The sequence below is a fragment of the Helicoverpa armigera genome, chromosome 3, assembly GCF_030705265.1.
Source record: "Helicoverpa armigera isolate CAAS_96S chromosome 3, ASM3070526v1, whole genome shotgun sequence".
Taxonomy (NCBI): Eukaryota; Metazoa; Arthropoda; class Insecta; order Lepidoptera; family Noctuidae; genus Helicoverpa; species Helicoverpa armigera.
This window is the reverse complement of record NC_087122.1, coordinates 13,965,381-13,989,159: the sequence shown is the minus strand read 5'-3', so window position 1 is coordinate 13,989,159 and position 23,779 is coordinate 13,965,381. Positions and strand designations below refer to the sequence as shown.

Here is a 23,779-nt window from a genome sequence, read left to right as displayed (position 1 = left end):
TGTTGTGCTTGTGTTTTACTAATACTGTAACAGCTTCCCTAATGGACGTGTTATACATTCTATGCAAAGCAGCTTTGAGTGTCAAAGTAGGGCAATAGGTTATGAAGCTGAAGAAGTGATGATTAGCTTATTATAATGCAATTTATGTATTTCTTGTAGTTACTGCTATAATGTTGAGATAGAATCTAAGATTTTTAGTTCGACACTGTCATTAAATAAATTGGCGATATTTCCCTTTTGCTTCAGAAACTTTCGTGATTTTTTCTGAATTAAATTTTCGCCACTTGAATTAACGCAACAATAACGGTAGAAGGAAGGAGTTTCAGTTAACAAACTAGAAACTTTTAATTAACTTGCCGCCTTACAATGAAAATAATGACTTTGCCCAGACGCGCGAAATAGTTTCGAATTGAAAATTTAACTTCGCTTGATTAATTGACACGAAACACTTTCAAACCATTGAAACCTAATTTAATTGTACATTCAGAAGTAAAAAGTTCTTTATTTTAATTGTGATTAATTTTGATAATCTTCTTGCTGAAATATTACACGAAAAAACGTTTCACAGCTCGCTTCATAGACGATGATGCTTCTCCCAGAAACAGTTAACGCAAACATAAGCGACTGTCTCTTTCCTATTGCAAACATTTCAAGCCTAGGCTAAGATCTTCTCAGTACTCGAGGCTCGCCAAGCCGCCAACACAAATTCCAGCAGTCGGTACATTATCAGTGATGTACATTTTCCGGCAGTCGTCCTTAGTTGGCACTTACTAGTACCGCTTAGTGGCAATTCTCCAGTCATTAAGGAAACGACTCGGATTTGAGATAGCTCGCATTAATTTGCTCTCGTGTTTACAGACTGCTCGATTTTATTGAACCTAAGTGTACGCTGCTTTGTATTTACTTCTGTTACTTAGCGAGAAACGAGCTTTATCAGCAGTTTGTGTTTTATGGGTAAGTAAATGTAAATACAAAGTAGGTATAATCAACAGGATTGTTAACAAGAAAATCACCAACAAAGGCACTAAGTTAGCTTTCTGAAACTTTATTAAATGAAACGTTATAGGTAGTAGCGAATAAAAAATAATCTTTGAAACCGCGAAACCTGGAACACAATATGCTGTCGCAGAGCCCAAAGCGACACAACGGGAACCCGCCGCGAACATTAAACAAGGAGAGTTTTTCATAAACCGAGCGTTATTAAGGCCGGGACGCAACGTGTGGGGAAAACAATTGTAGGCGAACAATGCGCGCATTGTACCTGCGACCGGATTAATTTGGCGCTCAGCTGGCTCGCGACTTGCCCCGCACGGATTGATTGTTCAAGGATTACCTACGTGTATTAGGATAAGCGGTTTTAGTGCTGACGTATCAGCTACTCTATTTGAATATAGTATTTGAGGACTTTGGGGTGCGTGTAGTGGCAAGGGGCGAAATGCCAGCGACTTGTCGCTACTGGAGTACCATACACTTATCATATAATCGAAGATATAGGTACAATGATTTCACACACCAAATGTTATGGTGTGTTTATGAAGCATTGAGAAACATGACTGATTACAAAAACTATCATCACTATCATAAAAGTCATTTTGTTACATAATAACAAGCATAAGAGATGATTAAAACCCATACTCCAGAAATTCTTCTCTCAGCAAAAATCCTTCCACTTGGAGCGAGTGAGGTCACGAAGCGGAACACTATATCAATGCCGAGCTAATAACTAAGTTAAATAACTGTAACGCGGCCACGGCTTAGCAATCATAACTTTGCACTTAAGCCGAGGATCCCAAGTTGGAGCCCTTTGCCGAGCGTGGTGCAGTCTACTCGTCTACTCGTCTACCCGTCTACTCGGCGGACTACTCTCAGTAAGTAGTTCAAGTGAAGCTTCTCGCTGAGCTTGATTCGCGGGAGATCGAATTACTGTTAGCGGCGTACTTCCTACGTAAGCGGTACAATTTTGGCTTTTAATTAAATTAGTGATGTGCGTAAAAAGCTATAACGTTGTCGCAATGTACTGGGCTATAGTAACGTTTCATGCCGCTGAATTTTAATACTGCTAATATTGGCTTATTGTTGGTCACGTATGGTATTGTGCTTTCGAAAGTTTAAACTTGATCCTACCGGCTTTTCGTATTTGGACGGTTGGTAACAATACAATCCACACAAGTACGATCTATTTATATTGTTTCCTTGGAGCGTGGCTGTGACGTCACGGGCGCGGCTTGTGTTTGACACACGGAATTCGTCGGCGACATAAAGAACCTTTCTATTGTAATGCCGTTGTTCGCTTTGTGACCGCTTGTTGCCGCTTCCAGTCGCTCACGTACGCTCAAATGTCATTTCCCCGGCACAGAATTTAGATTTACGTCAAGCGCTTTTTGTTGCAATTGAAACAGTTTTCCTTGTTGGTAAAAGGATGTTGAATGTTATTACACGTCGTATGAAACAACGATGACAAAGGTAATGCTCAATAGATAGGTTAATTAAGTGTTTTTGTCTCTGTAAAAGCAAATAAAGTTATCGATGTCACCGTAACAGACCTCCTAGCCTTCCTAGCTGCAGCTATGCTGAAAATAGCGAGTACGTATTTTGTTATTTGTATTTAGAAAGATGAAATTACGATGGATAGAGAAAAGACTGATATGTAGATAGCATTTGAAAGGGAAGTGGCCTTCACATAAGTGAAAATCAAATTAAGGACTTGTACAATATTCTCTTTGTCATCTGTTAACTGTAGATCTCCCTTATTCCATCAACAGTATCACAGTGTTCAAAGTGCCCAGTTCCCAGCTCCCACATTGCGTGACATTAGGCCGGCGCCCAGTGGCCGCAGTTTGCAATGCTAATGCGGGCGATGCTCTAACTCGCTTTGCATCTTATATTGTTTGCTGGATCTAGGTCTTTGAGCTCTCTAAGTGAATCGAAACTGTTTCTTTATTAGCTCTAACTATTGTGATGGGTGTTTGTTTCAGGACTGAGGGATCAATCGATTTCCAATTATGTACTTTGATTTTAGTTGTAGATTAACTATTAAAACTAAAAAAAAAAAACATTTTTACTATTTAATGGTAAACTACTATATTAAGGTTTTTGATATGTAGGTACGCTTAGGTATCACTATTCTATTGTTATTAATTAATTTCATTTCATAGTAGGTATTACTCTATTCTGCAAAAAAATAGTTAATTGAGATAAATATTTAATTACATATTACCGAAGATAAATTTACTGAGAGTTTCTTATTTAATTTGATAAAAGGCTCCAAATAATGAAAATCAAGTAGTAGAAAAGCTATCAAAAGCAAGTACCTAGTCATAGTATTTTCAAACAATTCCGCGTGCAATGTCAAGTATGCAGAGCTACTTACTGGAGGCTAATGTAGAGAGCAATGTATATAGGTACTTATATACAGTATACATTGTATACACGTTATGTAAGCGTTTTATTTGTCGCTAAGTTCCGACCAGTTTGCGTTCATCGAAAATAGATGTTTTTATTTTTATTTTAGCATTGTTTTGTTTGTTTTACATATCTAAATATGTTTAAATTTATATAGAAGTACAGTTGGATTATAACTTTTAAAACTTTATCTTGAAGATTTATCTTCATGGCTTATCGGATCTAATCAATATTTTTCAACAGTTTTAATATTTGAATTACCATTATTCACTACTCAAAACTACAGCTTTTCCCTACAATATATATTTAGGATTAAAGTTAAACGCATATAAATCGCACAAGTTATTAATTGCCGTCGTCCGGGCGTCGTTAATAACGGTCGCTAGCGCGTTTCCGGATCCGGAAGTAGGCGACCCCCCCCCTCAGTTAGGATCACTTTATGAGTATTTGAGATTATGTGACATGTTAGTGATTCTCGGAAATTACGCTGTGCTAGTGTTAGCTGGTTTATACGCCATTCATACTTAATATCTGTGAATATACAGTACTTATAGATTTTAAGTAACAGTTTGCTTAGATAAATTGATAGACAAAAAATTGGTTATTGACAACTCAATAAACAGGGTAGCATTATAAATAACTCTTAGCTAGTAACCGTAAGAAAGTAAAAAAATATTTCGCCTTTGTCTCTACAGAAAACATACTTAACCAAACAACATTATGCATGAAAACATCCTACCTTTATCGATAAAAAATTGAATCACTGACACGCTATACATATAAAGCAGAGTGAATTAGCTCAGTAATGAGTGCATCGGTGCGAGTACTTGCATATAAAATACAAATATTATGCACTCGCAGCGTCGAGCAACTTCAGCAAATTAGCACTTTCAACTAATATCGGAGAACTACATGTGTGTCATATGTAATGCAAGGAGTAGAATAGATAACTAGTTATAACTAGATTGAGTGGCAGTAGGTTTAACGTTTCGACTTAATAATACATTTTGATATTATACCTACTGTTACTAAAATGCCAATGTATAGAAAAAATATAAAAAAATTGCCGCGAGTTAGCATAACTTTATCAGAAACTATACCAAAATAAAAAATATAAACATGATTTTTATTTGTTTTAGTGCCGTTTTACGGTGTTGAAATGAAGGGACGTAATCGTGTTATTACATAAGTTAAAATTTAGACAGACGTTTAACACGTTTTTAAGACTTCTTTTATACACCTGTCACACGGTTAACTTTAACACTACGAACAACCATTCAGCAATTTCCTCATCATCCATGCAGCTACACTCGAGACGCAGCAATTTGAATGGCAATGAGATCCTCGTCACTACATACAAGTGCTGTCTTCGTTTGTATGCGTCGCCTCAGACTAGCTCCAACCGACTTGAGCCGGTTCTAACTGAGCCGGTGCTATAATAGATATAGCTTCATACTGCAAGCTGCTTGGTTTCGGCGGCAAAACGTAATGAAAATATAATGAAGGCGGTAACAAGGCATTGTGAAATATTATACAAAGCTAAAACTTCTTCTTTGAACTTTTTTAAGTTTTCTTGTGTTGGATTACGGACGGAAATAATTTCTAGCGCTAATTCATTAAAAACCAATTTATTACAACCGATTTTTTTAACGAAAAACTATTTTCATTCGACATCAATTCGGGTGTTTAAATTTTTTTTTTTTGTTAGATCGCCCATTATAATTTATTTCCAAGAACTACCTGTTTTGATATAGAATTGGATATAGTAAAAATACTAACAAAAAATATACGTCTACGTTACGTTAAATGAAAAAATAAAACTGCTGTAACAAATAACACCTACATCACAAATCGAATGAAAATGTTTACTCGAACGATTCATTTGTTCAAATATTTCAATGTTTTTATTAATATCCGTACAACTGTCTGGTGAAACAACTATGTGAAACAATTTGCTGGTTTTAAATAATTGTTGTCATTGCTCACATTCCTGCTTACGAGACTGCTTTGTGTACCTGCAGGCGAACAGATTAAAACAACCAAATTCTTTTGGTCTGAATATGCAGCGAAATTGTGCACCAATATACAATGTTATATGATACCTAGCCATCATAGTTAAGGTATACGTAGTTTAACGAATCATTTTGTAAGTAATTTGATTAATCAAATATTGTATTCCGAGGCTTTAATTTGTAATGACCCATGTCACCACTATTGATAACCACATTGGTAACACGCAATTATTAAAATACCCAATGACAAATAAATCTGATATTTTAATACGTAATAAATTGTAGGCTTGGCGCTTTACTCTCGGTAATCAACATTCCGAGCCAGTAGGCTCGAGCAAAGTGCCTGTAAAGTGTGCACGGAAAACATTTTTATTTTGAATACTTATTCGTTTGAAAGTGCGCCCGGATTTTTGTCAACGCAGTGTACGTCGTACTGCATGCCTACAGCGGTATGTGGACAGAGCACAATGGAGCCTCCAGATACACCGCTGTTTTGTTCAACTACCGTATTTTGTTAATGAAAAACATACGACAAGCTTCGTTCTGTTTAGAAAGTTTGAGGATTTTCGTTTGTGTTATTCCAATTGTAGCTAATGTAATGTAATCTAGCTGAGGCTTAGTTCTGTGCTGACGTGTTTTACATATATCACCATAATTTTGTATGTAAAGTATAAATATTACGTTGACGCTAACTACAAATCTCTTGTAAACTTCAATATGATGTTCCTTTGCTACACGACTACTGCTACGTGGCTACGTGAATACGCTACGCCGCTACGAGCTACGCGGTTACGTGCATACGCTACGCCGGTACGAGCTACGCTATCATGCGCCTACGCAGTTCTGCACCTACGTAGCTGACTTGACGTGACTACACTGCTGCATGTTGTGTTTATTTAACATAGCTTTCTCGGTGCACGTTTAATTTTATTTCTTTAACTGTGATGTGTTACTTTTCAAATAATTCCGTAAATGATAGAAGTCTACCGAACTTGCTACCCACACAAGCACACACCACATAATATATAGCAGCACAATGTGAGCGGGAACAAAGCGGCAGTGTGCGCAGCTTCCGGCGCGACTGCGGAAGTGACGCGGCGCGGCCGGCGACCTCTGGCGGCGCGTAATTAAATGCAAGTGTAATTGCGACGCGCAATTATCGGGCCAGGTCATTGACCCCGGGGGAAATCTTCCCAATGTTCTGACTTTTTAAATGCTCTCCAGGTAGCGTTTAAACGAAAGTTAATTGTAATGTTGATCGGTAAGTTGATTTATGTAATGGTTCTTTTTATTTTCAATTTCTAGGCTATATGAGGCGGACTGTTCTTTGGATATTAAAAATATTTTGTGTTGGGCTTGTCATAAACAAAAATATTACAATGTGAAAGACAAATATCTGGTCAATATATTCAATAAAATAAAGCGTAGTATAGAGATCAGTGCACTATGTTAAGCAGTGTTAATTACGAGCGACACCGACCATCTGTTACCGATGTCTTACTGCACCGGTTTATGTTACACGAACATTCAAATAAATAACATAATCCCACAGTTGGGATTGTGTATAAATAGCATTACTCACAGACTTACATAATAATTTAACTGACAAGGTTGAGTTTAATATGAAAGTCTGTATGTTTGTTACGCTTTCACTCTAAAACTGCTGAATGGTTTGAGATCAGAGGTATGGAGGAAGATGTAACAAAATTTGTAGGGAGACGGAGATAGCCTAGTTCGGTCTTCTGACTCCAAAAAGTAGAATTTATAAAGCGAACCAGTCCGCAGATTATTAACTGTACCATGTTAACTATCTTATGTACTGTCACAAATAACCAACAGTCTGAGCCACGCTGCGCTGATAATCTAATCCGTCGACTGCAACAGCGCGGTATCAGTGAACATTCGCCGCAGACGCGAACGTTTAAGACATTCCGTCGAGTCCGCAACACTGCGCACCTGGTATATAGCAGCTGTGGTATAAATCTATACTAGTGTTTATTATAGTCTTGTGCAAACATTATGTATGAATGCTGTATGTATATACTTGTGTATGTAAGTTGTTTGGATCTGAGGGTACGGCAGTGCCCCAGCCAAGACTCGAGCAAAGCGGGCACGGCCGTACCATCTTTTCTCGAAGCGTTTCGCGGCTATTTCAGCCCCCTGTATCTTCCATGTGAACAAAGCTAGGAGTTTAGGTTTTCGATGACCAAGAGTAAGTATTAGAACAAGCTCAGTCTCAAAATTACAAGACATTTGAATAAATAGTTTACGAGTTATGAGCGATCAAAGTTACACCATTTTGTCACTGACTCACTCACTGACCGATCATCAAAAGTCTAAGGTACTTCTAGCAAACTTAGAACCTTCAAATTTGGCACCAAGAAAGGTTACTAGCTACATATAAAGGGAAAATTATAAAAACCTTAAAACTTAATAAAAAAATAGGTAACAAATTTATATTTGCGGTTTTTCAAGAACATTGTGTATGAATTTTGACTGCATTGATAACTTTGTTATTTATTTATGTACAAAATGTTACTATTTGTTTTATTGTTACGTAGTATGGTATATTGTTATTATGTATTAAATATACATACATTACATATGAATAAAAAAGCTAGGTTAAAATGAAATGAACAATGATAAAATCTTTCATATTAATGCAGTGCGATACATACTGCATGCTCGCTCGATAGATGGCGTTGTCCTGGTCTAAATCGCGCTATGGTTTCGTTACATAGCTTAGTATAAGTAGTACTTAAAAAAAAAAACAAATAATTACATGTGATAGCGCCATCTACCTCTGAAATAAATCTCTTTTGTTCTAAAAGATGTTTGATTCAAAAATTCGACAATTTCGAAAATTATTATTTTATTCTAAAAAAATGTTTTTTACGTGCTAACTAGGTGTACATATTTAGTTTGTTATATATTTAGTTAGTTGCATGTAAGTTAATTTAATTTGTTATATACTATAAAAAAAAGAGATACTTAGAGAAGAAAGAGACCTACAAAAAATAAATTAGATCCCATCAAAAACATTAAATGTAAAATAAGCCAATCCTCTACGCAGTTCCTCCACCGTAAAAAGTTTTGAGATCGCATAGAAGCCAAGTCCTGTTCAACTTTAATTGTAATAATAAATCAACATTTTGTGACTATATCAATTAAATAGTTTTGTTCATATTACAATAATATTGACTTGGCCATGATAAAACAAAGATCGTGTAATAGAATTGGAATGTTTTATTTTAATGGAAATTAGGTTGGAATTATGATTGTAGTCAACGCGAAACGCGTCTCATAAATGTGATGTTGAGTGAATATACGCGTGAGTAGGTACGTTACGTTTGACGTGTATGTACGTATATGACGCGACATAACGCTACATTTTAAAGGCCATCAAGGCGTGTCTCCCATTCAGACAGTATTTATCCAATATAAGGGGGCATAAACTAATTTAATATCCGTGGTATCGACGAGCGAACACCCGCTTTACTGCTCAGCGTTTAAACGTATGGGCGTTTTATGGCGCTGTAGCTGTTACGTTCCGTTTTACTGCCACGCTGCGAGAGTAATACACTCTGACACTTTTTATAAGTGTTATTATTTAAATAATGGACGTTACCGAGGACTGAGGTAATCCATGTGCAGAGGGGATGCGGAAAAGGAATTTAGTATCTACCGCATCAGATACAGTAACAATGATTGATTCTGCTTTGCATACGTAGTTAGTAGGAGATTCAATCATTAATAGTAACTACAACCCGTGCCGATAAAGAATGGGATTAGAAATCGCGACAGCTGTATTCAACTCTCGCTCATGTGCTATAGTGTATAAGCGAGACGTAAATACAGCTGTCGCGATTTCTAATCCCATTTTTTATCAGCACGGGTAGTACCTCAAATACGAGTAATTCCGTAGTTATATCTGGTTTATACAAGTTTGACAAAAACACACAAACCATCGATCAGTTCACTCTAATGACTTGAAAAGTTCCAAAAACCGAAACTAATACAAGAAATACCGCTCTGGGTTGTTGGTCAACTTAGTTGGAGCTTAACTCGCTTCAGTCATTAACTGACAGGCGCCTGAACACTTAGCCACCAGCCACGAGCCACGTCGCTCTTAATGATCTACTTAACGAGAGAAAAAACTGTCGCCAACAAATACTAAAGATGATTTAATAGACTTTCGATTGAAATTTCTGCTGCATTGTAAAATCGTTGGATAATTTATGTGTGAATTTCTTGGAGATTTCAAAGACGCTAGACAATGGTCGAGATTTGTAGACACATAATTTGCTATATGTAGTACCCACTACATACTCCGATTTTTATCCCTCAATCGTTGTTAAATAGCTTAATTTTCAACTTTCATATAAAACTTTAAGTAAACTTAAATATTGTTTTAAGGTGTCAAGTGCAAACATCAAATAATATGAAACTCGTTTATTAATTTGTTTAGCAAGTTTCCGAAGTGACGCTATATGAGCTGACCCAGTTGTGAGGACGGACAAACGTTCTTGTTTTGTACATAGTCGGAGTTGCCAACTTTCCAGCTTTTTCCACTGCTTACTTTTTTATTGAGAAACATTCAAAGAGTTCATGCTTAATTCATATTTAGTGAGTGTGAGGACGTTTTTCGTTTGTTGAAGTAGAGTTTAATCTTTATTAAGTTAGTTTAAAACTCTATTGCAATACAATTTAAAAACTCGATTACCTTAGGAAGTTACAGGAAATAAAAACAACGCTTCCGAAAAGGTTTCTCCCATAGCAACAGTATACATTGGATTTGCATAATGACAATATTGGGGTATGTTCCATTGATGGGGCGCAATGAAAGCGATCGCACTGACAATAACCGTTTTGCGCCAAGCTCAGCAGCCCGGTGACCCACTGGAGGTGGGTCTTGGCAAATTTCAATTTGCCTCGAGAAGTCTGTCGTGCATGCATATTGGCATATCAAAGACCTTTTTTGGTGTGGACCAAGTTATAAGCGTCAGCGATGTTTTAAAACAAAAGGTGTGAGAATTTTATTATATGTAGTATAAGTGAAGCTATTTCGTATTCCTAGTAAATACTTTATTTATGGAATCAAATTCTAGGTGTAATTCTAGAAAATTCAAGTGTTAAAACAACGGTGTAAAAGATATTTTACGCAAAAATAATTATAGGTAATAGATATGACATTTAATCTAAAAAATATCCTGATTCTTAATGACTTTGTTCAAGATACTAAAATTAATTAAGACTTCTTAGTTCTATCCATGACTTGTACCACCCACCATCACGGCCGGTCTGAAGTTACAGCCTTGTTTAGGGTCTGAAAGGGTTAAACGCCGCCCGAATGGATTACGTAGTTATTAATGAGCTGCTGCGGATTAAACTTAACTATATGGATATCACAATGACCTCTGGCCGAAACTCTTTTACAGCTGAATTAATCCCGAACTCATTAGGGTCCACACCACGAATCTAACATAACATGTTTATGTTTACGGAATTAAACTTGAGTTGGGTTTGTCAGAAATTAAATACGAATAAATACTTGTTTAATGATTATTTACTTCGAAATTGGTGTAGCTTAGCAAAATATATTTTATTAAAAAGTATTTTTTTAGCCTAGCATTTGCAGCACTACCTTTGAGAGGTATGCCCGACGATCATCAATGCATCGCCCTCGTGTCTAAAAGCCCTGAGCCAAATTTGATAAAAACCACTTTGAACCCTCGCGACTAGAGCAAAAAGCCGCTAACTGAAAACAAGTACTTAAAAAGTTTTCACTACAACCGCATCCGGGAGGCGCAGTAGTATGGCGGCCTGTCTTTTGTCTACTTCTATTAAGGACACTGACAAAGACGAACTTCACTTGTTTCCGACACTTTTATTAACAAAAAAGAAATGTCCCAGCGAATTCGTGGTGCTTTCAATGTTCAGAAAAATCTTTATTAAGAGAATTTCTTAAACGACACAAATTAGGGACGAAAATCTGTGACGAATTGTTTGAAATGCCAAGTTGTTTTTATGGACCTGAGATAATATTGTCTGAATAACAAACGTGCACACAAAAGTTACTTTTCTTTCTAGGAATGTATTATTTAGTGAAATGTTCATAATATCACTAATCATTACCAAACCCTAGTTAGTTTACAGTACAGTCGATAACTTCTTGACGTAACTTCCAATAAAGAACAGCAGATACCGAGTACGTAAACTCAGCACTTTATAACTCCAGGTGTAGCAGTTTACGAATATAGTATCAGATCGTCGCAGGCTGTAACACGAAATGAGGTATAAACCGAAGTACCCACGCCATCGTTACCGTAAATACGATCCAAGAGGAACGGTTCCAATGACGCTGATCTCCTCGAGTTTTTATCTGAGCCATCGATAAACACATAGGTGAGCCAACTTGTGCAATTTGCCTCAAACTGGAACTGCCATAAAACAATATCCGAACACCTGGCATTGTGTGTAGTGATGGGGCGAATAGTTATCGATTTGTGTTCTATAATCGAATTTTAACGTAACAAGGTCATGTGTACTTTATGGTATTCGCGTTACAAGATGGACAAGTAATAAAACTGTTCAGAGTATTTTATTCCAAACAACTATTAACAAGCAAAGCAACACACGTTATTAACATTATAAGTACCTACTACTTTTTATACTAGGTATCACAAACCATCACAATTAAACGTCAAATTATAATTCTTGAAATCATAAATTCATTGAAGCCACTAACAGAACATCGATCTTATTAACCGCATCACTAGCAGGGCGCTAGGCCAGGAGCTCGTATATTTTACGTCCGCGTAACACGCTCAAATGCTCTTTTTATAGTCGCGGAGACGGCCAGTAAATTTGAGTGGTGGCTGGCCTAAGCCGCTGTAAGCCGCACTACGTGTAATTTCGTTTTATTAAGTTCCTCTCTCGCACTATATTAAAGTCAGCCTCTTGATATGGATGTTAGTTATTGTAGTGTTATTTGTTGCCGGTTTGTTGTCTACTATTTATGGGGACTTGCTCACTAGCGAAATTCTTAGCGAAGACCTCGTTTTCCCCATAACTATAGCTGTTACTGAGCAGCCAATATAAGTTTCCGGGGTTAATGTGATGTTGTTATTTCTTTTTATGTAGCGACTAGTATCTCCGTATCCCAATTTAATTTGGTTTAACACATGTTGCAAGATAAACCCAAATAGAAACAGCACCAGCTGGTACATCCCTGAACACCAACAAACTTAATTTAAGCACACGGCTATGTTTAACGTAGAAATAATATCAAGTGTAACTAATTTACACGACGTCTTACAATAATAAGTGAACATCAAAGGAGTTGCGTCAAAGGAGATTCCGTCGCGAATTGTTGTGCGACTTGCGACAATTAGCGCGGTCGCACGACAAACTGACGCAACACTGGAATTTTAATAAAGCGCCCGAACATGGAGTAACGAATAGCGGGGATGCCGCGCGTCTCGTGTCGCCCTGTCGTGAGATTAAGGTGCGGTTCTGTGCACGCGACACTCATAAATCTGTAAGCCGAAATGTTCAGGCCAGGTGTTGCCGTGCCGCCTGAATTATGTGTCTTGTAATTATACCTACCTAAAAGAAGTATTAGAGGATAAAACATTTGTATTCTATCTGAAAATCGTGAGGTTAAAGCGCACCTGAATGGAAGCTTCCAGCAACCTTTATGGAATTCATTTCCGACTTGTTTTGACAAGATATATGGCAGTCATTAAATCATAGCAGTGATTATACTTATACGCGAGCACTTATTAACAGAGCGCTATTTCATAGTGACATCCTAATGAACCGCAGCGTGCGTAAATATTCCCGCGACTCCCTTTGACTCCGTAATCAAAAGGCACATCCAATAACTCATACGAGTTGGTAGGCAGCTGCTAATTACGTACAGTCGGCGACAGACACATGCTGATGCTGAAGAGCTCGCGTCGCGCCGCACCGCACCGTGTCACACCGCGCCGCGCCGCGCCGCGTCTCCGCGCGGCTAATTGTTTACGCCGTTCGGCTCACATTAATTGACTTACCGTTTGAGAAACCCTTTTATTTTGCTAAACGAAACGTTTGAGACGTACGAGTTAATGATTTTCAGACAAATAATTAAGAAAATTATTGACAGCCTTAGAGTTAATTGTGTTGGTGTTTGAGGCCCTTTTTAATCACCAAAATTGAGATGAAGACTCGTTATTACAGCTGGGTTATGAACTTGTGTAAGTGTTTGTAATATCGTGATAAGTTTCAAGTAATCGTGTGATCACCCGGCGTCACCCTGTTGCTGAAAATGGGTGTAATACAAAGAAACTTATTTTTGGAAAGCTTATTCATGTTTGCATAAAATAAAACTTTGGGCCGGCTTTATTAAATCATCCGGGACGTGCCAAGGTTAAAATAATACTGATTTAATATTATCTAAACATTCAATTTTATTCTTGGCCTTGTCGATCTTAATTATGTGTACGATGAGTTATTAATGTAGCCTGAGGAGGCTTACCGTAACGATTTGAGAGGTAATTTGATTTAGCCTTGTGAGTAGGCTCCAATATTGCATTAATAGCTTAGCCTGGTTAATCCTCTGAAATACACGTATCTATCTCTCATCTCCGTATACGAGAAACCCTCATTGATGAGCATGTTAGGTCTATTTCACAATATTGCTCACGTTCTTGTATTGCGTCATCATTAACCCCATGGTCCTCTTTACTGACTGTCTTCCCTTTGTCCCCAGCATCACCATCGTCGTGCCAGCTGCTGTTCCTGATGGAGCCGCCGCCGCGGCTGTCGTTCTCCAACAGCACGGGCGCGCGCGTGTCGTGCGCGGCGCACGGCTCGCCCGCGCCCGTCATATCCTGGCTCACTGAAGACGGAGCGCCGGTGTCTGATGTGCCAGGACTGAGGTAAGTGCATCACCATTGTAACTTTTCGTTATATACAAAATATGATCATATTAGTTGAAATCAAGAACGAACACGGACTTCTACGGAGCAGTAGCAACGAGATTGTGTTAAGCCGAAATGCATTTGAAAATTCCTTGAGCGTAAAGTGTAGTTGACAGAGGAAGGCGAACGCTACTAAGCCGACCGGTCATCTCTATACAAACGGTTTAAACCCCAAATTTATAGGTCGTTAATCTTGTCTGACCCTTCCGCGTCATTGGTTCTGAATGAATTAATGCCTGCCCCCGGCTCGGATTAGCGTGATGCTTGTGCGACCAGCGACGACTCCGTACGGACGCAGCGGCGCGTGAATACTGCGTGACGGATGGCGCACGACGCCTCATTTGTTCCCCGAGATAAACTCCTGCTCTATTGATACATTAGCGGTGTCATCACATCCATCTGAACCCATGTAGAAGGGATAATACGACGTTCCATTTGATGTCATTTTCAATACCAAAAGGCACAAAACAACATTCAAAGCTTTAAATATTTATGCAAAGCTTTGAACGTCGATAATATCATGAAATCTGGTTATTTCCATCTTTCACCGGAAACCCAAAAAATGTATAAAAAATCTTTATCAGCATTCAACAAACGAATCCCATTTGAAACGGAATTAAAACCGGAATGCGATGACGTCACAAAGAGGGCTCAGATATCAGAAGCTGACGTCATATCTCATTCCGTGTGGTAGTCGCTTAGCGTTCAGTCGGTGTAATCCTGCGGGCCAGATTAATACTCACATCGGCTCTGCCGTCCGGTGCCTGACCGATGGGCTTAGCCGAGCTGCCTCAAGCGAAGGTTTTTCAGATAAGGCCTTGTTTGAATTTGTTTAGGTTTAAAAATGGAGGCTGGAATTTTGTTGTTTGAACGTAATTATAAATGTGTCATGTGCCACAGGGATTTGTTAATAAATTATGTTTTGAGTGTCAACTTGCCTCTGTACTCCATTAATTGAAACACGACCTACATTACTGGCAGCAGCAGAACTTCACAATAAAAACTTAACGAAGTTTATATGAGCTCCGTTCAATATAGTATTGGTGAAGTATTTGGCAGGAACATGAGCAGCAACAGTATCGCGACACAGGGTCCCGCGCGCTGCTCAATGGGCCGTGCGCCGTCACTTACGCGCCGCTCCACTGAACTCTGAACAAAATGTGCTGCTCAACTCCTCATACATGTTTCCAAGAACTGTTTATTCATTACTAGTACTACATAGTGTGTGCCATCTTCTTTGAATGGTAAAATTATTGGTTTGGAGTTTCTGTTTGTAAAGGACCTTGTTACGTTATGTATACGTGGCAATTAATTTATGCACACTGCATACTGAACTATCAGCCTATAGTTAGCACGGTGGTTAGTCAGATATCCTATTGTTGGTATGTGAGCACTACTCTTCATCACCATACTATTACAAAAAGTTCTTTGGGGAGTTATAAAAAGCCTTTCAATGCATTTCTAACGTTTCGATGTTAGGGTTGTTTGAGCAATAAACGGTTTATCAATCAAAACAGGAAAAATCAATTTGGCACATAATTCGAATGACACAGTCATCAGTGAGCAAGCTGATCGGGTTTCTGAAGCAATTTTCAATTTTCATTAGCGTCCGGGCAATTTGGCGCAACGCTGGAGGGACGCACTGGCTGCGTGATAAATGATTGATAAATTATGTATATGAACGGTGCGACGCCACGCTTGGAAGTAGTGAGCGAACGGCGGGTTATTCATAGATGAGTAAATCTAATAAGATGGGTGTCTTCTTTACACCTGCCAGTGGTTACAAGCGGCGGCAATAAATGAAGATAAAAAACACTGCATTTTCATTTCGTTCATAATGGCAATCGACATGGTCTCGTTCTTACCTTAATTCATGCAATATACTGGCATTGTAGATGATAACACTGGTCAACAAATTATGTTTTTTTTTTTGGTGCAAAGGTGAAATATACAATTTCTTGTAGGATATTAGATACATAATCGAAGTCCAGGACATAAAGTTGCACTAGCACGTAGGGATTTAGAGATATACCCCTCCTAAAGTACCAAAAACGCGTTTTTTTATGAAATTTGATGTCATTTTTTGGGGACAGCAGAATTTTCTAGGAATTTCTAACTAAAGCATCATATAGTACTACTTTCCCCGCATTAATTTATATTTTTGCGAGTTTTATTTCCCGATATATACCATTTTATAACTAAAGTGGAGTTTTTTCATACTAACAGGCCAAATGAAATATAGGGAAGATCGATATATCGTAGCTGTATACATATTTCATGAAAATTTAAACTCTTAGCGTTGGAAATAAAAATGAATTTCAATTGGGAAGAGTAGTACTATATAATGCTATAGATAGAAACAAAAAAAACAATTTTGCTGTCCTTCAAAAAAATCGTCAAATATCGTTAAAAAACGCGTTTTTGGTACTTTAGGAGGGGTATATCTCTAAATCCCTACGTGCTAGTGCAACTTTATGTTCTGGTCTTTGATTACGTATCTAATATCCTACAAGAAATTGTATATTTCACCTTTGCACCAAAAATGCTGTTGACCTGTGTAATGATTACATCAGTGATTTTAATAATAAAGCAGTGATAAACGACGTGAATTTGCCATGAATCATGCCCCCACGTATAGCCGCTGTCTCCGATGCCTTGTGGCTCTCCGCATGCAGTTCATATTCGCGTCAGGACGACCGTTTGTCTTCGTTAACGTAATAACCTTCTGACGTAATAACCTCGTGACGTCTCCGGAATACCGCGTCAGCTGATGTCACGCGCGCAGGATATTTAGTGGTATTAGTTGTCGCACCGAAAATATCATGACACTTCGGTAATTATAGCGGACGTTGTGTCTTGAGGAAACTCAAAATAGAACAACTTTCTTGAAACATTAAAGTTTTTTTGAAAGTATGTACATATATAGGTATACTAAACATAAAATCTACCACCGTCTTTAATAATAACTTAACTGTCTTCAAAAAGAGTAGGATTAATATTTTGATTTGTGTTAGAAATCAAGTTGCTATGAAGACAAGAATGATTTTTATCCCTCTAATAACTACTTAGCTCAAGATAAAGTGAACGATTGCACAACCAATGAAGTATGAAATAGCAAAACACAATAAATTGCAGTGCTCATTGACTATTTGTTTCTTGCGGTGGAATTACCGTCATAATAGCTGGCACGAGCTCGGCGTGTAGAACAGTTCCCAGCGTCGGAACTAAGCCCGGCGGGCCCACGTACCGCTCTCGTTTATCTTCGTTCCTCTAATAATGTGCTAGCGCCAATAATTGTGGATGATGTATTTACCCACTAACCACAACACTCACTCACCTCTAACATCCCCTATTACAACGGAGTAAAGCTCATTATCCTTTAAACCAACGCTAACATTACCGCGGTAATATATTCACTTACCAAACATATCCGGTTAAATTGAGTCGGAATGGTACTTCGTAATGTTTTTCATTTGCGTTTTTCATATGATTTTTGCAATTTAAATTTGGACTGGTGAAGATATATTGGATTTATTATAACCGTTTCGCTAAATTGTTCGCTTTTTGTAGTAATCGTACTCGGTGAACGTTAAAGAATATAGAATTTCTGGAAACTTAAATCGAATAACGACTGTTAAAAATATGCAATTACTGGAATATTTCATCAGTTTTTACTGCAATAAATAATTTAAACATTGATCATTTTTAGTAAGTCACGGAGACAGGTAAAATAGTTTCTGGGGAGTAGAAGAGTGGCAGCGACAAGTCAATTTGCGGTATTTAATCCTTTCGATGAACAACTCTAAAACAATCGTATATTTGAGACAAAAAGTTACAAAGTCACAAAGTTTTCTAAAAACCATTTGCCAGTTCAACAAAGTAAACCTTCAAAGGAACAATTCACTTATCAATAATTTCGAGTTGATTTGCAAGTACCGACAAAATTTAATCGTATTCACAAAACAAACTTTCAAAGTCACGGACCGGACAACTTTATGTTTTGCATGCGTTAAGGCATTTATTGGTGTTGTAATAGGGTTCATTTTTGGCTGTCTGGGTGTGTGTGTGGTAATGAGGTGGGGACCGTCATATTTCAGCGGTGGGCGCTATTGAGGCGTGAAGGCGATAAGGTCGACGTCTCACTACGCGCCGACACTTGCCGAACAAAATGTTACCGTGGTTCTTAAGGACTACCGAAGATACCTTGAATATCATTAATTAGAATATTAAGAGAATCACAACGACGTATTTATAAGCATATCATGGAATTTCAAATAATATTATTGATATTTATTAGCGGTGAAAAGATTTATAAAATATATTCGCATTTGAATTCGTGCGTGGCAGCGAGAATTTAATTTACAAATTTATACCGAATTAACGAGGGCAATAACCTATAGCACACCGCCATTGATGTGAGAGTTAGGGTGTTTATCATACTGAAATAAACTCTTCTTGGAAATCAAGCGAAACGATAGCCACTAGCTATTTATCTAGAGAAAGTGGCAGATATGTAGTAACATTCAAAATATTACACTTCGAGTGATACAAACATATAATAATAAATATATTGTTGAATAAATGACCTTTCCCCTATTGTGGCCAATATCCATACTCGAGCTGGGGTCATAAAGCACAGAGATGTGTCATTCGATGACGTCACGCCATAGAGGCCGCATTCAATAAAACATTTTACGAGCTTTGGAAGAAGCCACGCGGAATTACCATACATGTGTAAATCATTCATATGTATGACGGAATCTATGATAACATGTATGTTGAATTAATTGGATTGTTGTACGGAAAAGTTATTGTTTTCGCATGAAAATGATTCATGTTTATCGTCAAGGGAACTCTTTGAAATCGTTATCAAACTACGGCCAATGTGGAGCATTCTAGCCATAGTAACATTTAAAACTTAGGTACTTCTTCTTTGAAGATTTGATGTAAACACCAAAACGATTTATTTCAAACTGTTTACTTGATAATATCCATATTATGTCAGTAACAACAGACTGCTTGTGCAGGAACTGTAGGGGCACAAGCTAGTGATACATAAACGTCACGTCCGACTACCCTCAATCTTAACAAGATCGCCGCCCAACCGAATGAAATATCTTCTAACACATCTGCTTTGCAACACTTGATTTATTATTATATTATTTTAGTAAACTCTATAACATACACCCTCTTCTCTACGTTTTGAAAAAATATTGTTACAAAGTTATTTTGTGTAATTTTATATCTCTGTTAATTTTATCTGCTACAAAATTATTTAAATCATGCCACAAAATAATTGGACAAAGGTAATACTGTTGCTATGGCAATCGTTAACAGAAATATTTTGAATAAAATAGTATCTTTTACTTGACGATTTATTTATCGTAGGTTTGTGAAAATCTTTCAACACAAGGGCTTAGTCTCGTCAGACGGATCTCTCTCAGCTTAAAGTGAGTATTATCGATGATCCCGCATCTTATAACATTATCGTATATGCTCCATTGAAATCCATTTCAATATTCAACAATATTAAACGAATTCAAACTTACTCGTTATTTTAACGCGAGAAAATAAAATAAAAATGAAAATTGGAAATTGGTTAGCTCGACATAACAAAGTAATGATTGAATATTTTTGCAGTACAGTTGTCAGTGTAAATACTGGAACATGAAAAAACAAAGCCAATTGCACATTCAACCGAAAAAACAATCAGCTGGTGTGTGCTAGTCATCAATATTTCTACGATATGAGCCGATAGCACCTATAGCTCGCATGCTGCAGCCGCGGCTCTTTGTCGACAGTAAGTCGGTTCGGTTCGATCGTCGGATGAATTTTTACAATTTACATGAAAATTGGCGTCCGGTGACGCGTGTGCACAATTATCGGTGCGGACGCCGGACGCGCGCCGGACAGTGCTGTGCTGTGACGTCACACGACATTCAGTGTTCCACGCTTTTTTCCGAGCGCCATTTTGAATTATTTGAATTTCACACAAATGCTACGCCAAAAATATCGACTTCTTTGAAATTATTTCAGAACTATATGTTTCCATCATTCTTGAAGTCTTATTTCTGAATAGATATTCCTCAATTAGGTGCCATAATAAGCGTATTGTCGCGACAGTCCCACGAGTCGGTTCTCGCTCGGCTGGCGCGGGGAGCGCGCTAGTATCTACCTATGTAGTAACGTTATGATATTGTCTGCATGCGATCCCAAACCTCTTCGTCAGCAGTCCTAACTGGCCAGATACTGTTTTGTTCCATAGTCTTATTTGTTTACAATAGTTGAATATTGGCTTTATGCCTGCAAAATGTAATTTGATTTGTTTGTAAAAATAAAGAGTTCCATACCTATCTTTAAAGGTATACATAATACACTCATTATATTTACTCCAATTCTTTATACCATAAAACAAGAAGTATGACATGATCTAACGATGATACAATTTAAAGCAAGTCTAGGAACAAATTAGCGGCAGTGGGTCGGACGATCAATCATAGCAGTAGCGCGTATAACTTGTGACGTCATTAATATAACACGAGTGTGTCCCGTGACGTCACTGGCCTCATATATCTCTGTCACGCGCCGGCGACTGATAACCGATTGCTGTTCGCTTGTTTCATTTGAACGCCGTCCGAACAGACTACAAGCTCCTTTATATAAGACGCTAATTCCGTTCACAACTATTTAATGAACAAATTAGCTAATCAAGCCAAATATAGATAGATATTTTCCAAACATATTTTTTTACGTTGACTCCAAAAGTCCCCTGAAATTCGACGTATAGACTGGGAATTCAGTTTTGGAAAAACTCTGCAACACCACCGCTCTTCCGGCCCAATACATTTGTTCCTGCCTCGCGTTAGTTGACCTCAGCTTTTTGAAATCCTTCCACAAAAAATATATCTGCCTGCACTATGTGCACTGTACTGATATGATATGTGCATGCCTTCATACATTTTATTTGGGTACGTATTTGATTTCAAATAACATAATCGTGATTTTTCGTTGTTAATAAGATATGAACGCATTTATTTGTTTTGTCTGTCATTGCTTTATCTGGTAATTGTGACTCAGCTGCGTTTCTGCAGGCAGCATTAACTGCGTGGGTATATAACAGAATACAAAATATTCATGTGTACTGTAGTCAAACGTATCTTCCCGACTGTTGAGCACTGTACTAAACCTTGCCTGTGAAGTCTCGCGAACATTCCGCGAATATAGTTAAAAGTTTTCGCGTATTTTGAGTTTATGTTTATAAACCACAAAACAAAGTTCCACTATGGAATATTACGAATGTCGGCTGTCGGTATTTTCGTTTACAGTACACTTGTTTCTCGTATTATTTGATTATTTTATTTTGTGATATTAAAATACAAGAAGTACCTATGTGTGTTTGTTTAGTGAATTCGCGTATGCCTTTCTACGTCATGAAAAGTACTGATGAAAAAACAATTTTTAAATTTATTTATTAAACTAAACATTAAATCATGAACGTGTGACCCATTGTAAGCATTCACAACATTTCAAAGCGCATTTTTACGACTTCTCACTATGTTCATTTACAGTGAAAATTGCACGTGGCCGTTTATTAGAAAAGTTATAGTAGGTACTCTCATTAGTTTCTATAGCGAGTAAATATTGTTCGCTAAATATTACCCATTTACGAAGTGAGGGGCTCCGGCGGCGCGTCGTGGACTTAGTTCGGCTAATCCTTGGGCTATTTATAATACCTATGTAAAATCATCAACAACTTTGTGTTCGAGGTAATCCTGGAAAGTACGAGATCAATTTGTGTTATCGTTTAAGCGTTAATGTTCGGCTAGGTTGTGATAAACTTTGCCTAATGAATGGACTTTAATTCCAGACAAGTTGCCGTTTGATTTTCAAATATTTCGATGAGAAACTTTCGTTCGAATTGATCTCCCTAATGGACTTTATTCAATTAGGAATAGTTTTAGTTTATGTGAAATTAATTAGCAAATTCATACAATCTCCAACTCCCAATGAATGCATCTCCATTGAGTATAGGGACATAACTCCTAGCGTCGAGTCGCTATAGACAGACAGCGATTGTTTGGACCTCTAATTTAACTTTTATTCTGTGTGCCGAGCCTTAATTTCAGTTGTGAAATTTGTTCCTGCGTGTAATTCATGCGGGCTTCGTTTGTTATTTGCTTACATTTAAATTACTGTGACGCCGAGTTTTTGAGACGCAATATAACTTGTATGAGGGAATGTTTGTTCACTGGTCTGCTTGAGGCTGTTGGTGATATGTTTGTGTAGTTACTAGGTACCTTATAAACTGCTTAATATTGGGATGTATGATGGTTTTTATATTTATAAAATTACGCGTACCTACTGAAAAAACAAACCTCAACTTAATACTTCCTTATTCTTCATGCGACGTGGGACTACATTGTCGATTATTATGTAAACGTGATTTGCTCAGCAGTCTTAGACAGTCGTGAGCAATAGTCGAAGTAATGAAAATCGCCACTGAACTGCTGTAAAACTGAGAAACTTCGCGAGCGTAATAAAAGAATTTCCACTTTGATTTTTCTATGAGAAAAGATTTTATTGCATTACGCTTTATTCTCCGCTGCAATTTTGTATTTTGCTACTTTATGAGTCACAAATCCGCGTCTAAGTATAAAACCATCTCCGGTTTTCAACATGTTATTATCCATGGTTTGCTTCACAGTCATTTTTCTAATCCGGTTTCTTTTTCTCCTATAAATTGCTTATCTCCGCGTTTTATACATAATTGTATTCGTAATAAAGGAACACAAGGCCAAATAATCACAATATTGTCCTCCTCCAAACCTTAGTTAAAATTCTTTTACTTTTTCTTATCTCTCGACTTCGTTGCAAACGTTGTCACGTAATCTAGAAATATTGTTGTACCAACAAAAGATATTTCTCCATTAAAATTAGCGTTCAAACTAATCTTTTTTATGAAGGTGGGTTGCTTTTCATTACGAGGCAGTGCCTGAAATACTTTGCAAGTGTTTGCAGTCGTTATCCTAGTACCTACGTAATGGTGGGTGTACCCCAGGGAGCCTGATGGAAAATTGTGCGGACAAAAGGCATCGGAGGATAACCGTCCGTGTCTCATTTCGTACTTGTGATGCGAGGAATGCCACTCACACATGCGTAACATTTTCGAAAGGTGACCGTTTAGGAACACACACTGAAACAGTTTACAGGACGTCAGTGATGTACACTGAGACACGTTTGAAGACATGAACGTGTGGTGGATGTTAGCATAAACAAAAGTAATCTTAGTGTGGGTAAAAGACGTCATTGTTGAAAGGTGTTCTGTGTGTGAGTAGGTTGATTGCTATGAAGTGGCCAGGGCTCGGCACCAGATTTGGGTTTGTTAAAAATAATGTCTTG

The 23,779-nt window shown here is 37.7% G+C and overlaps 1 protein-coding gene across 1 annotated transcript in view; it reads left to right on the top strand.

Moving 5' to 3' along the window:
• LOC110377674 (cell adhesion molecule Dscam2-like) overlaps positions 1-23,779 on the top strand; it is a 135,452-nt gene that overhangs the window by 60,182 nt on the left and 51,491 nt on the right. The window contains exon 3 of the mRNA XM_064043237.1: positions 14,170-14,338. Within this exon, the coding sequence (XP_063899307.1) occupies positions 14,170-14,338 (169 nt within the window). The remainder of the gene's footprint in view (positions 1-14,169; positions 14,339-23,779) is intronic.